This window comes from Belonocnema kinseyi, chromosome 1 (assembly GCF_010883055.1).
Source record: "Belonocnema kinseyi isolate 2016_QV_RU_SX_M_011 chromosome 1, B_treatae_v1, whole genome shotgun sequence".
NCBI classification, from domain to species: domain Eukaryota; kingdom Metazoa; phylum Arthropoda; class Insecta; order Hymenoptera; family Cynipidae; genus Belonocnema; species Belonocnema kinseyi.
The window spans coordinates 108,856,502-108,872,872 of record NC_046657.1 but is presented as its reverse complement, the minus strand read 5'-3'; the positions used below and the strand labels follow the sequence as shown (position 1 = coordinate 108,872,872).

General features: G+C 32.4%; 1 protein-coding gene across 1 annotated transcript in view; it reads right to left on the bottom strand.

The window, feature by feature from the left end:
• Nucleotides 1-12,024, bottom strand: part of LOC117179549 (NPC intracellular cholesterol transporter 1 homolog 1b-like) — a 41,972-nt gene extending 29,948 nt beyond the window's left edge. The window contains exons 1-4 of the mRNA XM_033371467.1: nt 11,826-12,024; nt 11,513-11,724; nt 9,443-9,573; nt 9,167-9,290 (exon numbers count right to left, since the gene is read on the bottom strand). Coding sequence (XP_033227358.1) covers nt 9,167-9,290; nt 9,443-9,573; nt 11,513-11,724; nt 11,826-12,024 — 666 coding nt within the window. The remainder of the gene's footprint in view (nt 1-9,166; nt 9,291-9,442; nt 9,574-11,512; nt 11,725-11,825) is intronic.
• Between the last annotated feature and the right edge of the window lie 4,347 nt (nt 12,025-16,371).

The following is a 16,371-nucleotide window of genomic DNA, read 5'->3' as shown; positions in this document are numbered from 1 at the left end:
GTTAAATTAGGGTGGTCCAGAAATGCATTGCAAACGTTTTTTTTTATTCTAGAGGGTAAGACATTTCCCCAAAAACTTGTTAGGGATTGAAGAGGAGTGTCTACGAAATAAAACCATACTAATAACTTTTATTTCCAACCCACCGTCACCCTTCCCGATGTCATTTTCATAAAAATAATTACTAATGGACAATTTCAGTAGTTACCATGACTATTTAAACAATTTTCAATTGTTCAATTGACCGGTAAAGACGTGCGAAAAGAGAAAAAAAGTGGGATAGAATAGATCCAAAACCGCCAAAGAGGTATAAGTGGGAGGTCTTGTCAATGAGGGCAGTACATATAGCACGGGGTAACTTGTAAGTTTTTGACAGTCTACAATAAGGGTAGGATAAAAAGAATTTAAGAAAAGTCGGAAGAATTGCAAGGCGAAGAAGAGGATGGTATAATGGTACTAGGGGTTAATGCAAGAATAGGGAAACGTGGGAGTCTTGACAGGGAAGGGGAGAGCTTTGAAAGAAATTCGGAGGATAAGATGATAAATAAGGAGGGTGGGATTCTAAGGGACTGGGTGGAGGATAGAGGCTGGGCTGTGGCGAACGGTATGGTAACAGGGGCCGAAGAGTGAGAGTACACATATGTAGGTAAGGTAGAGGCATCGGCGATAGACTAGGTATTCATGAATATACAAGGGTGGGAGGACACGAAGAGATTCGCAGGAGAATGGAGGGTCGATTTAGACCATCAGCCATTATGGTTGTGAATAGGGGGGGAGAGCGGTGAAAGGCAAGGTGGGGAAGAAATGTTGATGGGCGAGAGTTTGAGCTTAACGAGGAAGGCGATAGAGAAGTAGGAGCTGTTAGGAAAGGTATGCTTTGAAGGGGAGTTGGTGGAAGAAATATAAGAGGATTTGAAAGATAAAGTGAAAAGCTGTGTGCAAAAGAGGGTAGTGAGAAAGAAGAAGAAAGGAATAGTAAGGTCGTTGTAGGATAGGGAATGTAAAAAGATGAAAAGGAAGGTAAAGAAGTACAAAAAGTGCAAAGAGGAAACTGCAAAAAGGGAGGAGTACGTAGAAATATGAAAGGGACTGAGATTATTGCGTTAGCAAAAAGAACACGAAAATGAGCAATAACTGGAAGAGGAGTTGGGAAGTGTTTAGACAGAGAGGGACGTGTGGGAGACAATAAATAGGTTTAGGAGAAGATAGGGAGTGAGGAGTGGCGGAAGTATTTAAAAAAATTGTTTCAGGTCTCAGATTCACGGCAGAAAGATGATGGGATTAGAATGCGAGGGAGGGAGAGATGGAGGAGTTGAATGACGAAGAGACAGATAAGAAAGTTAAGAAGATCAAAGGTAGCAGGGCTGGACGAGATAGAGCACGAAGTGTGGTTGTTTAGTACACAAAAAGTTAGGCATAGGCTGAAAGGTAGTGAAAAAAGTATGGAGGGGTAAGAGGTTCCCAGAAGGGCGGAGAGAGGGGTTAATAGTGCCATTGTGCAAGAAAAGAGACAGAGATAGGCAGAAAAATAAGACAGGTTTTACGCTAATGAATACGGCGTACAAAGTATACGCGATGGTGTTCGCAAAAGGCTGCGGAAGGATGGCGAGGGAAAAGGATTATTGCCAGAGACGCAGGCGGCATTTAGGGCGGGTAAGAGCACTATCGACAATATCTACGTTCTGCAGCATGTAGTATATAGATAATGAGCGAATGAAGGTTCGAAAGTGTACGCATTCTTGAAGGGAGGCCTGATAGAGAAGGTAGGGAAGATATGTGAAGATACGTAAGTTATGCTGAGAGGAGGGAGTTAGGGTAGAAGGGGATAGGCTATTCCACTCGCATATGGAGATGTCATATTGCTGTTAACGAAGAGCGAGAAGGCTCTAAAGGAGATGATTAAGTGGTTAAGAAGATACCTGAAAACGAATAGGTTAGAACTAAATGCAGAAAAGTCCAAGATTAGGGTTTTTAGAAAAAGAGGTGGAAGGGGCTAGGGAGGTGAGTGGAAGTGGAAGGAAAAGGTGGTGCAGGAGATGAAATAGCTTGTTTCTCTTGGCTTTCTATTTCGGAGGAATGGGGGCGTGTGTGGTCATATAAAAAAGAGAGAGTAAGAAGGTGAAATGTGGTGATGAGGCAGGTGTGGGGCCTAGAAAAGAAGTGGTTCATAGATGATTTTGGGTTGGCAAGAAAAACGCCTGAAATATATTATTAGGAGGGAGACGGGAAGAACGATTTTAGGAATTATAACGAGAAGTGAAGCATTTAAATATGAGGAGAAATTTTTGGAAGAGGGGGGAAGGAAGCTAAAATGGGGAATGTTGGTGGGAAAAGTAAAACTGCAGAGGGGGTAGGAAAATGGGTTTAAAAAGTTAAAGCTATTTCAGAATGGATGGACTGCAGATATATAAAGTGAGAAGGATGCACGAGCAAGAAGGAATTTATATTAGGTGTTTAAGAAAAACGGTATGGAAAGGGAGAAGGCAGCAGGAGAGGAAAGAATAAATGGGTTCAATGTTTAACAGGAACTATTCGTGGATTATTGCAAGGGAGAGAGCACAATATTTGAGTGAGAAAGGAGAGAAAGGAAGTCAGGAACTAATGGCGAGGATGAGATGCGGCTGCATAGAGGATTATAATAGGTTCTGGCTTTCTAGAGAAAATAGGATGTGTGAATTGTGCGGGAAGGGGGATAAAACAGTGGAGCACTGGTTGGAGGAGTATGAAGAGTTGGAATGGAGTGAGATAAGCATGGAGGTATTGTTGCATGAAAGGGTGGGCAAAAGGGCAGTAACATGGGTAAAAGGTGTGTTGGGCAGGATGGAGAAGAAGAGCAGGAATGGAGAAGAGGAATGGAGAAACGAGGATTGTAAATAAGAGAGAAGGTAAGTTTAACAAAATTGTAAATAATGTAAATAGTAGATAAGTATTAGGTATTAGGCGCGGAGGTAGAGGTGGGCATTGCGAGGGAAAGCGAGAACGTAGGATCATGCTCGCAAAGCGAGGTGATTCGAAGAAAGGAAGGCTATGAGAGCGAGCGGTCTTAAAGATAAGGTGTGGATGGATGTTAGTTTTTAAGGGTTCCTTTTTAAGAAAATTATGTACAAAAATGGAAGTGTAAGCAAGTCAATTTTCGAAAACTAGCAGGCCGAAAAATAAACGTTTATCTTTGTCTATTTACTACAAGTGGTAACAGGGTACCGAAAGCGATTTCCTGACAACATGAACAATTTTTTTACTACTTTTTGAGCCCCACCCCCTCACCCCCAAGTTAACTTATCTCATATTTTATGAAAATATGGATTTACTTGGTGTTCAAAAGCTACGAAGCGAAAACAGCTGATACAAAGTAGGAAGCATATTGCCCCCAAATTCGTTCGAATCCACAAAAAAATAAACAAGTTTCTTTTCTAAATATATTTAGAGATTCGCAAACCTCATAAAGTTTGATTTGTATTTTCTATAGGACAAAATACATTTTCGTATATTTTATTCAGAATCGTCAACATTAGGTGCATCGAGTTGAAACTTAACAATTTCCACTAACAATTAACCATAGAATACAAATAAATGATTAGTTATTAGATATCACCCCCATAAATCTGTTTCGCAGGTTTTTTTTTCTAAAATTATCCACTTTTTGTCCACTTTTCTATCAGAGTGAGGTGATAATATATTCAAGTTGACAAAAATATTTGTTAAAAAAATGTAATGTTATTTTTAATAATATTCTCTTCGAAATTTGCTAAAGATTTGTGGTTTTTTTGTCAAATATTCAACTTTTTTCAACTTTTTCTTTAGAGTGAGATAAAAATTAAGAAAATTAATCTTTCAAACAAATTATAATTGATTATAACTGTTTTTTTTTCAGTGAGGTAATAATTAATGCAATTCAGCAAACATAACTATTTAAACAAAGTATTATTATTTATAACTATGTTCTCCTATATTAGTGCTAGATAGATGAGGTATTTTCATACATTTTAAACTTTTTGTCAACTTTTAACTTAGTGAGGTAATAATTAATGCATGTTAAAAAAATTATTGTTAAGCAATGTGTTATGGTTCATAACTATCTTTTCTTAGATTAGTGCTTTAAATTTGTAGTGCTTTCTTAAATTTTTAACTTTGCTTTGGCTTTTCAGTCCTGAAAAAAATTAATAAACAATAGCGAAAATAATTTCTTAACAATCGCTTTTTATTTTATTAATACATTTTTCGAAATATAATAGATACTTGAAATATTCATCAAATTTTCTATATGGAACATACTATAAATGCAAATTTTCCATCAAGTACTGAGAACTAAAAAGTCAAAGAAAAGCTGGAAATTTCAGAAAACCCTGATACTTTCTAGCATTACTCTAAGAGAAGATAGTTATTAACAATAATAAATTATTTAAACAATTATTTCTGTTAATTTTAATTAATTATTATTTCACTAAGTGAAAAGTAGTCAAAAATTTATGAAAATCTGCAACTATCTAGCATTAATATAGGAGAACACAGTTATAAACAGTATTTATTATTAGTATTATTACATCATTAAGCCAATTCTATTTCGGGGTAGGCATGACTCATTTGGTGGGGAAGGGAGTAATGTGAGGAAGGGATATACAATTTTCAGATTGATCTAAAATTCTCGTAATATTTATTTAAATAACACGCTCGTTCCGCAACACAGCTCCGACCTAGGTTGCTGATCAATCTCTCTAGCAATCACCCCAAGTGAAGATCCACACAAAGTCGTCATGTGAGGTTCCTCACTTGGGTCCATTAGTATCCAAGGTCTTTTGTTTCAGGCGTCTTTCACTCTACTGACACTCTTTTTATTAACTATTTGTCACCATATTTTTCTGTCCTGACATACTACTCTAGCTCCTTTTATATCCATCCATTTTTTTAGACAGGCTCTCGTATTTCTGTGGCTTCTTATGTCTCTTCTAACTAGGGTCTCATTCACACATTCTAACCATTCTTTCCGCGGTCTACCTCTGGGCACGCTGCCATTTACTTTACCTTGATACACTTGTTTCGTTAGTCGTTCATTTGGCATTCTCTCAACATGTCCGAACCATCTTAACCGATTTCTTTCCCATGTATCTACTAACGTCTCTTCTGCACCACATTGTTTGAGAATTATTTCGTTACTCACTTTGTCCATCAGAGTTTTCCCGCATATCATGCTCAAGAATCTCATGTCAATTGCATTAATTTTACTCTTATCTTTATCTTGATAGGGCCATGTCTCGCTACCGTATAATACAGCCGGCACAAAATATAGAGTTATGTATTGCCATTTTAGCTTTATTTGATATATTTTTACTTCTGATAAGGGGCCCTGCTTTACCAATAACCTTCTTACGTTCGTTTATGCGTCTATCTAACTCCTCCTCTATCTTCCCGTCCCTAGTAAATAAGCTACCAAGGTACATGCTTATATATAACTTATCAACTTGTTCAATTCTCTCATCGTTTAATACAATATTGCATAGTGGTTTCTCACTCTTTCCATTACAACCTTATCATCTGCGAACGCTAAACCACGTACCCTTACGGTTTCGAGATCCACACCCTCTTCGTCAAAAAGAGCCATTCTTAAACACTTGTCAATAAATAATATAAATAAACATGAAGATATAAGACATAACTCCTTGAATAATATCGAAACAGTCACTCAAATTCCCATTTACCCTTAAGATTGCTTTACTACCCGTATATATTGTTTGTATAGCTTGTAGGAGCCATCCATTAACTCCGTACTCTTTCAGGACTTCCAAAAGTCTACTTCTATTTACCTTGTCAAAAGCTTTTTCTAGGTCAACAAATGCACATGAAACTTTTCTTCCTACTCTCAAACTTTTTTTTGTAATTTGCATTAGGCTAAATATTTGATCCGTACATGACTTTCCTGGCATAAGCCCACTTTGGACTTCCCAAATCTTTTCTTCTGTTATTTTCATTACCGTACGAATAAGTATTTTTGAGTGTATTTTGCTAACGGTACTTAATGAGCTGATTCCTCTGTAATTATTGCAGTCGCTTTTATCTCCCTTTCTTTTGGATATTGGTACGATAATCGCTTTTTTACAATCGTCTGGGACGTCTCCCATCTCAAAACATACATTGATCAATTCGCACAGTCTATGTGGTATGTATTCGCCACCGTGTTTAAGCATTTAAGCGTTAATACAGTCTACCCCGGCAGCCTTACCGTTTTTTAAGTCCATAATTATATTTCTAACCTCAGTGACACAGACTTTCTCAATTGAGTTGTTTAACGCATCATGTTCAACATCGCAGTTGTGATGTCCAATAGCTTCATCTCCGAATTATCCCCTAAAATAGTCTCCGAAAGCCTCTAGTATCCCGTCTGCATCATATAGCATGTCCCCATTACTATTTCTTATGTTGAAAAATTATGTACTTTTATTTCCCTTCATTTTTTTCTAAAGCAGTTTCTTGCTTGCTTCAAAGTCGTTTTGTATTTTCTTCTCTTCTTCTGCTATAATTTTATCTTTACTTTCCTTAATTAATCGTTTGAGTGTCCTCTTTTTGTGTCTGTAATAATTTATGCGTCTATTTCTTTCCTCATTGCTAAGACCTGGGATGTTCAAAATTCAAAATCTTTGTTTTTTATAAGCTCCTCCCATGTTGCCCATTCTGTGCTTTCGATTATCTTATTTTGGAAATCTATTCGAACATCCGGTTTCTGTAGCTTCTCAATTTTTATTCGCGATTGTTTTGTTTTCTTTGTTCTCTCTTTCTCCATCACTGACCTAAGTTAATTTTGGAGATCAGAAGGTAATAATCAGTGTTGCATTCAGAACCCCTCATGATCCTTGTATCTTTGACTAACTCTCTTAGTCTTTCATCCGCAACTACAAAGTCAATTATACTGTGGTTATTTCCTTTATACCAAGTGTACATGTGGACCATTTTATGCCTAAACCAAATATTTGTAATGAACAGGCCCCTTTCTAAGAAATAAGCCAACTAATTTATCTCCGTTATAGCTTGTTCTTGGATCCACAATATTACCTAATACTTTTTCCGTGTCCTGATTTGGGATACCTGCCCATCCATTCATATCTCCTAGCAGAATTATTCTTTCACCACGATTGCAAATATTTATTGTGTCGTTTAAAGTGTCCCAGAAGACGTGTTTTACTTGTCTGGGACCACTGTCAACTGGCGCGTAGCATGCTATGATAAATAATCTTCTGATTCCTACTTTCATTCTAGCCCAAAGTAGTCTGGGAGATACAAAAGCATGATCTCCGAGATGCTGCTTCGCTGTTTCATTTAAAATCAGACCTACTCCTTGCCTATCATGTGATTCAAAATCTACTCCTGACCATATTTCAAATCCGTCGTTCAACACGCCGTTTTTTATGTCTTTAGTTTCGCATCCATTTTTCTTTGTTTCGGGCACACATAAAATATCTAGTTTCCTTACATGCATAGTTTCTCGCAATTCTTTCACCTTGAAATCACTCACTCCCCTAGCATTCCAAACACCCAGTCTCCATTCGTCGCCTGAAACTTGACCTTCTCATTTACTGTGTGCATACCTTTTGTCAATTAAAGTTCCAGTCCTTTCCGAGGCTATTTTATTGTTTGTATTATTCATTGTTTATATTTTACGCCCAGCCAATACCTTTATGCTATACATTTATTTTGCGAGTCGAAATCATGTCCAAGTTAAGTAGAAATTCGTCATATGGTGGAGATTGTAGTTGTAACGTCAGTCCCACCAAACTTCAGTTATTGAGGGAGGGTTGAAAGAGGCGGGGGGGGGGGGGCAGAACAGGAACCGAGAGAGTCGGTTTGGGCTTATGTTTTTCTGCTGAGAAGGTCACCAGCCATTAGCAGTGTTGTATTAGATGGGAGTTCATGTGGAATTCAAATGGAAAATTATAGAAAAACCCGCAACTTTCCAGCATTATTCAAAGAGAATATGATTATAAATAATAAAAAACAGTTCACACAATTAGTTATGTTAAAGTTAAATCTTGTTTGGTTCTCTCTAACTAAAAAGTTCATACAAAAAATTGTTAAAAATAATAACAAGTTATTTAAACGATGTTTTAGTAAGCTATTTGAATTTTAAAAAACGCAAAGAAATGATAAATAGCGACAAAAAATAGCAAACCCTACTTTTTCACTTATGGGGGTTTTTCAGTAGCCCATAAAACAGACTTATTGCAGTGATATTTATGAAATAAGTTTTAATTAATATTCTATGGCTAATTGTGGAGAGAAATATCGAATTTCAATTCAATTCCCCTAATATTGAATACTCCAAATTAAATTCACAATAACGTATTTTCTTCTAATAGTAAATACGTGGTAAACTTCATGGGGCTTGCGATACCTCTGAATATCATTTTTTGTGTGGATTCAAACAAATTTTCGTATGATCTGCATGAAAATTAAAAAAAAATGTGTGTGGTAGTGGGGCCAAACATCACAATTGAAACCTTAGGTGCCTTAGTCGTCATATATAGTACGCTAATGCATTTAGAACGTGCTTGAGTGCAAAGGAGCTTGCATAGTGGTAGGGTAGTGGGAAGATATCATAGTGAGGGTGTGCGGAGAGAGAGAGAGAGAGAGAGAGAGAGTGTGTATTATCGTACTAGTGCCAGTGCCAGCGTACCAGTAATGGGGATATCAAAGATATCCGCTCTAGCGTTCGTTCGTTTTTTGAAGTGAAACTACTTTTGGGGCGATAATGAATTAAAAAAAAAAGCGATCTTCCCTCTCTACTCGCATCTCCTTTTTTTGTGGCGATTCGCAATTTCTCTAACGACTCATCTTCGATATCACCACTACTGACAGATTAAGAAAAGCATGTATATGCTCTCTCTCTCTCTGTCTGCACTCTTTTATCATGCAATCTCCTCAAAAATGCATGATAATTCAATTAATCCTCACGAAAATTTCCCAAGTTTATTCATAAAGTTTCACTGCTGCCATGTGGCCCCACTGTCGCACGCTGTTTTTTTTCAAATCGCTCCCGTACTAAAAGAAGTATGATTTGGGAAAAAATTGGACCACCCTAGTGGACATGATAATTACGAAAACGCAGAACAAATGATATATAACAGTCTTATAACATATTTGACATAAAGTTACATAATAAAAAAAGCATAATTGAAAATCTTACTTCGTAAGATTCATTGCAGGGTTTCGTAGCTGGATTTAATGGACTGTCAGTTGCGTTGTAAATATATGTAATTTGAACTGGTGATAATGGATTTTCGACGGTACTTCCCATAAACTGAAACCACCTATTAATTGTGAAAATAAAATAGGAAAACTATAATAAAACTAGTTAAATTATTTAAACACAATAACTTTTAAAATTTTGTCATTGAAAAATTAAGTTGTTGAATCAAACAAAATAGTATATTGAATTACGAGATTTGCCCATTAAACTTACAATTTTGGTGTACACCCTTTTGCTTGATGAACGCCACAAGCCATGTCCATGGCCAATTCTCCCGTTGTTGGATTTACTATTCCTTTGCATGAATCGAAAGTCGCATTTACATATTCCTCTGATATGTATATCTTAAATTTTTATTAAATATTGAATAATAATAAAAAATTGATTTTAAATTCCGAAAATTTTACAGAACTTAATGTTTTTGTTATTTAACGGTCACATATCAGTTAAATAACTTTTACGTAACGGCTAAATAATTGTTACGTAACCAGTCGTGTAGTATTTACAGAAAAAGTGGACTGGTGGTACTTTCCATAAACTATGTTGTCACTTTGAGGTGACATAGGCTAAAAACTTAGGTGGGTAAAATGGTTGGCGGGGGGGGGGGGGGGGGGGGGGGGGGGGGGGGGGGGGATAATTGAAAATACGTTACGAGCCTCAATAAAATTTAGGGCTGGAACCCCCTAAAAAAACTATATTTTTGAGTAAAAGTTCATTTTTTCATTGAAAAGGTTACTCTTATGTTTTTTTCTTGGTTAAAAATTTTATTCTTGGTTGAATATTTATTTGTTTAAAAATGCAACTATTTTGTTAATAAAAGTTTAACTTCTGACATGTAGCCCCACTGCCGTACATTGTTTTTTTAAATCCATTTTTAATCCAAAGTTTAAATGCTTTGTTGAAAATTCATTTTTTGAGTTGAAGTTTCATTTCTTTGGTTGAAAATTAAAATATTTTGATGAAAATTTGTTTCATGTTTGGTTCAAAATAATTTTTTTCAACTGACAATACACTATTCCATTTTTGTTAAGCAAATGGTCTTTTTCAGTTAAAAATTAATCACCTGTCTTACAAAAAAACTTGTCGTTTGGGGTAGAAGATTATTCTTGTTTGTTGAAAATTCAACTATTTAGTAGAATTTTTATATATTTAGTTAAGAATTCGTCTTGTTTGGATAGACAATAATTATTCTTCTTTGTTGAAAGTTCAATTTCTTGGTTGAGACTTCGACTATCTTGTTAAAAATTCATCTCTCACGATTGAAAATTATATTATTTGTTAAAAATTAATCTTTTCTGATTTAAAACTCCCCTTGATTTTATAAAAAATCCTACTTTTGGCTTAAAAAATTTACATTTTTGTTGAAAATTCATCTTAATTTATGGTAGAGGAGTCATTTTTCTTGGTTGAAAATGAAATTTTTTTATGGAAACTCATCTGTCTTGTAAACAATCAGTGTTTTTGTCTACAAAATTCAAATATTTGATTGAATTTTAATCTTTTTGATTTGAAAATGCATTTTTGTATGCTAAGTGTTCAATTGTTCAGTTAGAAATTCAACTGTTTTGCTAAAAATATGATAATTTTTGGAATATTGAACTATTTTGTTAAAGTTATCATTTGTGGCCAAAAATTCAACTTCGTTGTGAAAAATTCATTTTTTCGGCTTGAAAATTATACTATTTGTTTGAACCTTTAACTATTTTTTAAAAAACTCGTTTCTTTATTGAAAAATTTTTTTTGCTTGTTAATGCAACTGTTTGGTTGAAAATTAATTAATTTAAAAAAATTGGCCTTTTTGTGTTGATAATCTATCTCTTTACGTAGAAAACACTTTTTGGTTGGAAATTCAACTATATTTATAGAAATGCAATATATTTTGGCTTGAAATCTTAGGAATTTAAAGTGATTAATATATAATTCAATAAACGTTATTCACATCAATTTTATTTAAAAAATGTATAAACTTAAAGTTCATCTTTATCCAACGGCTACGTTGCTCTTGGGGGTAGGCGGTGCCAAAAAAGCTCAAAATTGGTAACGTAGCTTATGGATTGGCCAGAAATGAAAAAATTTTCCAGTTGACAAGAAAGTGACTAGGTGCCGCCAGGCCTTTCAAAAATTACTCTGGCGGCACCAGGCCCCGTCAGGCCTCGACTATTCTACTTTATGTAAATGTTGCATACCTATTATATAAGTAACATAGTTATTACATAACTGTTCTTAATATTTCGAAAACTGCTTAATTAAGAATGAAATTAGTTGAATAAATAAAAAATTTACCTCTGTTTCTTTAACGAACTTTTCCCCATCATTTTCTCCAGTTTTTGTGACACTCATGAATCGACTTTGATCTCCTCTGCAGGTTAAATCACAAAGTGATTGGAAAAGATTTTTTAAACAAGTTGTGCATCTTCCAAATACACCTTCAGCTTTCATTAGATCAGCATCAAGTGAAAAAATTTGTTCAGGGCTACAACATGTTTCTGGAATTTCTATATCAAATAAAAATAAATTTAACAGATTAATCGGGAAATGTAAATAATTATATGAACATATGAAATAAATTTTATTTAATTAATTCACTCACCAATACCATTTTCGAAAAAATGTGGACACCTTCTTTTTAATATTGATATTGCTTTTTCAGGCCCTTCAAGTTTTTGTGCAGAATGAGTGACAGGACAAGGAACTTTACCATTGCAAACTCCATACCAAACACAATGGTATTCTTCTGAGAAAATTTGCACGAAGAAAAAAATACTTGCCAACAAATATACACTAATCACCTTCATTTTTAATCTACCTGAGTTTAAAAAATATTTTGTTTATTCCTAATTTTGTAGCTCAGGGGAAACCTCCCTACGGTGAATAATGCAACCTAAAATGAATAGAATAAATTTCATTAATTTAAATTAATTATTTTTCTTTCATTTGTGCTCTTAATTCATGATTATCCACTGTAGGTTACATTATCCACTGTAGGGTAGTGTTTAATTACAAATTAACTTTTTTGTCAAATTTTAATTGCTCCTTAAAATTAAATTGGTAACTATGATGAACTAAATTAATAATTAACTATATTCCTGCATTTCTCCAGTTTAAACGACTTTCTGTTACGTTATGTGTTTCGCAGGAAATGCTTAGCAGTTTAATTACAGAATTATTAGATTTCCAAGAATATTCACACTTTTTCAACAACACTAAGTTATATTGGCGTGTTAGACCTGAAACTTGTATTTTAAAATTAAAAGTAATTATATTTTAATCCAATGATTTTTTTGTTTAAAAAAAGAATATTTACAATCTTGAATAATTTCGGATTAAAAAATTTTTTTTCGAACATTGAAACTTGTATTAAATAATGAATAGATTTCAAATAAGTTTCCTAATTTTTTAACAATTTCTAATCACGTTGGCGTTTCACATTGAAAATTTGAAATTTCAAATTTACATTATTATAATTTCAACGAGATTTAAATTCTTTTACAATTTTTAATTATGTTAGTATTTTTGTCGAAAATTGATATTTTAAATTAAAAAAGTTAAATTTCAGAGTTTACAAATCATCAACAATTTTAGGTGATGTTAGCGTTTTATACCAAAAATTGATAGTTTTAAACAAATATCACAGTTTAAACCAGATTTCCCATTTTTTAATATTTTCAGGTTATATTAATATTTTTTCCGGAAATCGGTTATTTTAAATAAAAAATATTAGATTTCAAAAAGGTTTTCAATTCTGAAAACCTCTATGTTACGTTATGTTAATGTTTTTCGTCGGAAATGGTTGGTATGTTGATTTAAAATGTATTAAATTTCAAAGAATATTTACAATTTTTCAACAAAATTAAGTTAGATTGGTGTGTTTCACCTGACACTTCTATTTTTAAACCAAAAGTTATTATGTTTTAATCCAATGATTTTTTTGTTCAAAAGAAGAAAATGCAAAAACTTGAAAAATTTCGGATTCTGTTTAATATTATATTTCAAATAAAATTGATAATTTTTAGCAATTTCAGGTTACGTTGGAAAATTACATACAAAATTTACATTTTCAAACAAAAATTATCATAATCTTAACAAGATTCATAATCTTTAAACAATTTTGGATTATGTTAGTGTTTTTCGACGGAAATTGGTATTTTTAATTTAAAAAATTATATTGTAAAGAAGATGAACAAATTTTTAAAATTTTAGAATATTTTGACACTTTACACTAGAAATATATATTTTTAGTAACAAATCAATAGATAAATAAAAAAAGATCATTTTTCTTAGTACAATTGAAGGTTAAGGTTTTAAAACAGATTTATAATTTTTTTAAATTTTGGGTAACGTTGGCGTTTAACATAACAAATTTGCATTTTCAGACAAAAATTTTTACAAAAAAAAAAATAGAATCTTTGAACAGTTTTTGATTATGATGGTGTTTTGCGTCGGAATTGGTATTTGTAATTTAACAAATTATATTTTAATGAAGATTCACAAATTTGAACAATTTTAGGCTATGTTGGAATTTTAAACCAGAAATCCTTATTTTTAGTAAAAAGTCAATGGATTAATAAAAAAAGATAATTTTTTGGTGCAATTGCAGGTGTACATTTTAAAAAAGGTTTCTGGTTATTGAACAATTTTAAGTTATGTTGACGTCTTCTATAAAAAATTTACATTTTCAAACAAAAAAGATTGTCATTTCAACAAGATTAAGAATATTTTAACCATTGCCAATTATGTCAGTATTTTTCTTCAAAAAATAGTATTTTTATAAAGAAAAAAATTATATCGATACATAGATTTCCAAGAAGAATTACAATTTTGGAACAATTTAAGGTTATATTAACATTTTTCAACAGAAATCGGTTACTTCAAACAAAAATCACTAAACTGCACAGAGAATTTACAGTTAAGAAACATTTTTTGTTTTCATTAATTAGTGTTATTCGTAGGAAATTGGAATTTTTGATGAATGAAATCATACAATATTTCAGATTATTATTTTTTAAATTTGTATTTATTTATTATTCTTTAGATTATCATTCAGTCATCGAAAAATCTAACATAATTTTTTATGCTATGTTAGTTTATTTGTCGATGCAAATTGCCATTGATAATAAAAAAATCATTAGATTTCCACGAATACTTTACAATATTTGAACAATTAATAGTTTATGTTAGTATTAATTATATAAATGCTACTATGAACTGAAATCCTTTTGTATTAACAATAATTTTGTTTTTAATTGAAAAATTGGATTCAAATGAATATAAATTGTACTTACTCATATAACTTTATTATTTAAAAAGATAGAAGAACGAAACTTACAGAATAAAAACCATCCTGCTAGTGAAAACAATTAAAAAATCAATTATGATATTGAATGCAGACTAGAAATGAAGCAATAATTTTGTTATCAGATGACAATATTCTTATCAACCAGGTGAGAATCCGAATGAACTCCTCAGAATTATTTCTGATATGATAAAAATCAAAGTGTATAATACTGGATAATAGCCTATTGTGTAGATAATAACATTTCCAATCAAACTTGATTGAATAAATTACTTAGTAACCCTAGCAGAAATTAGGTCTAGTTTTATATAAGTTTCTAGTCAGTTTTTCCCTACTTTCCCTACTTTTCCCTACTTAGGAATATAATGGTGCTTCGAGTGAGGAAGTGACTAGGAAATCTAAAAGGAATCTAGTTAGTTACTTACGAGGTGCTTACTTAGTTTGTGATTAAATTATTTCCATTTTTAAATGATATTAAACTCTACTATTTTCAAATATATAAACTACATGAGAGATTTTCCATTCCTCGTTTGGTCGCCTGGCAATCTTTACCGTTGGGGATGATGCTCGACAGCGCCGTTTCGAAGGCTTTGTTTCGCCCCTTTCGGTTCTTCACATAGTCACAAATTCTGCAAAAATTAACAATGATCAGTAAAAATTCATATATTTAAAAAAAAATTGATTATGTTGAAATATCTTACTATTATTTGCATTTAATTATTAGTTTGATAATCATTTATTTAATTATCATTTATCAAATACTTGTTATTAATTATTATTTAATAATTATAGATTTTTGAACTTATTTATTTGTATTCAATTTTTATTATATAATACAAAAAAATATATTGAATCGTATCCAAATCCATGTATGAAATACATTTTTTCTATTTTCTAGGTTAGGAGTATTGTACTATATTATTTTTTCCACTCACTTGAAAATAACTTATTCAATAATTTATTTCTTTTGCGGAAATTTCCTGCTCGGTTTCAGGTTAATTTCCTTTTACTGTCCATACCGCAACCGACCGTATTGCTATGACCCAGTCGCAAAACAAAATGATTAAAATTAATTTTACCGCACTGTTTATCAATCAGGTGGTCGATCTGAACGCCACAACAACAGCCTTTCCTTCGATTTTCCTCGTGAAACCCTTGATAGGAAAAAAGCGTTCGTTCCAAGCAAGAAAAATCTGTCAGAAACCAGTAGGGGTATTTCGAGTTAAAAATGATCAGGAAATCGTAGTTAGTTTGTATCCAGGTGCTGGCAAGGAAAAACTAATCTCGTATTGAATGAGGAAAATTCATTGATTACTAGTCAAGGATTTCCTCATTAAAATCTGTTCAGGAAATTCTAGTTAGGTTGTAGCGAGATCAATTTCTACTAGGGAATATTATTTGCAAAAAATCATAACAGATTAATAACATTTAAGTTAATTAAAACATTAAATTTTAAACTATTATTTCAAAATAATAAATTAAAATTTTCGAAAAAATTTAAAATTACTTCTTAAAAATTCACTGTTGCTGTTCTTTAATTACAATGTTTTAAATTAATTTTAACAATTTGTCCATTATTACTGAAAAGATTAAAAAAATGAAAATTAATTGTGATAAGACGAAAAATGATCGATGTGTATTCTTGGGAAACCACTCGTGTGATATCAAACACCTGTTGACAATTAGTTAATTATCTCTTACAGTCGACTTATTGTAAGTCACAATAATTGTACATGACCTCACCGAAAACTGAGAAAATCTTTTATTTAACAACGTAACAGTAGATTGATTTTAAGGGAATAAAATTTGTATGTTTTATTAGTTAAGTTTTGAAAGCTTTCCAAAATAT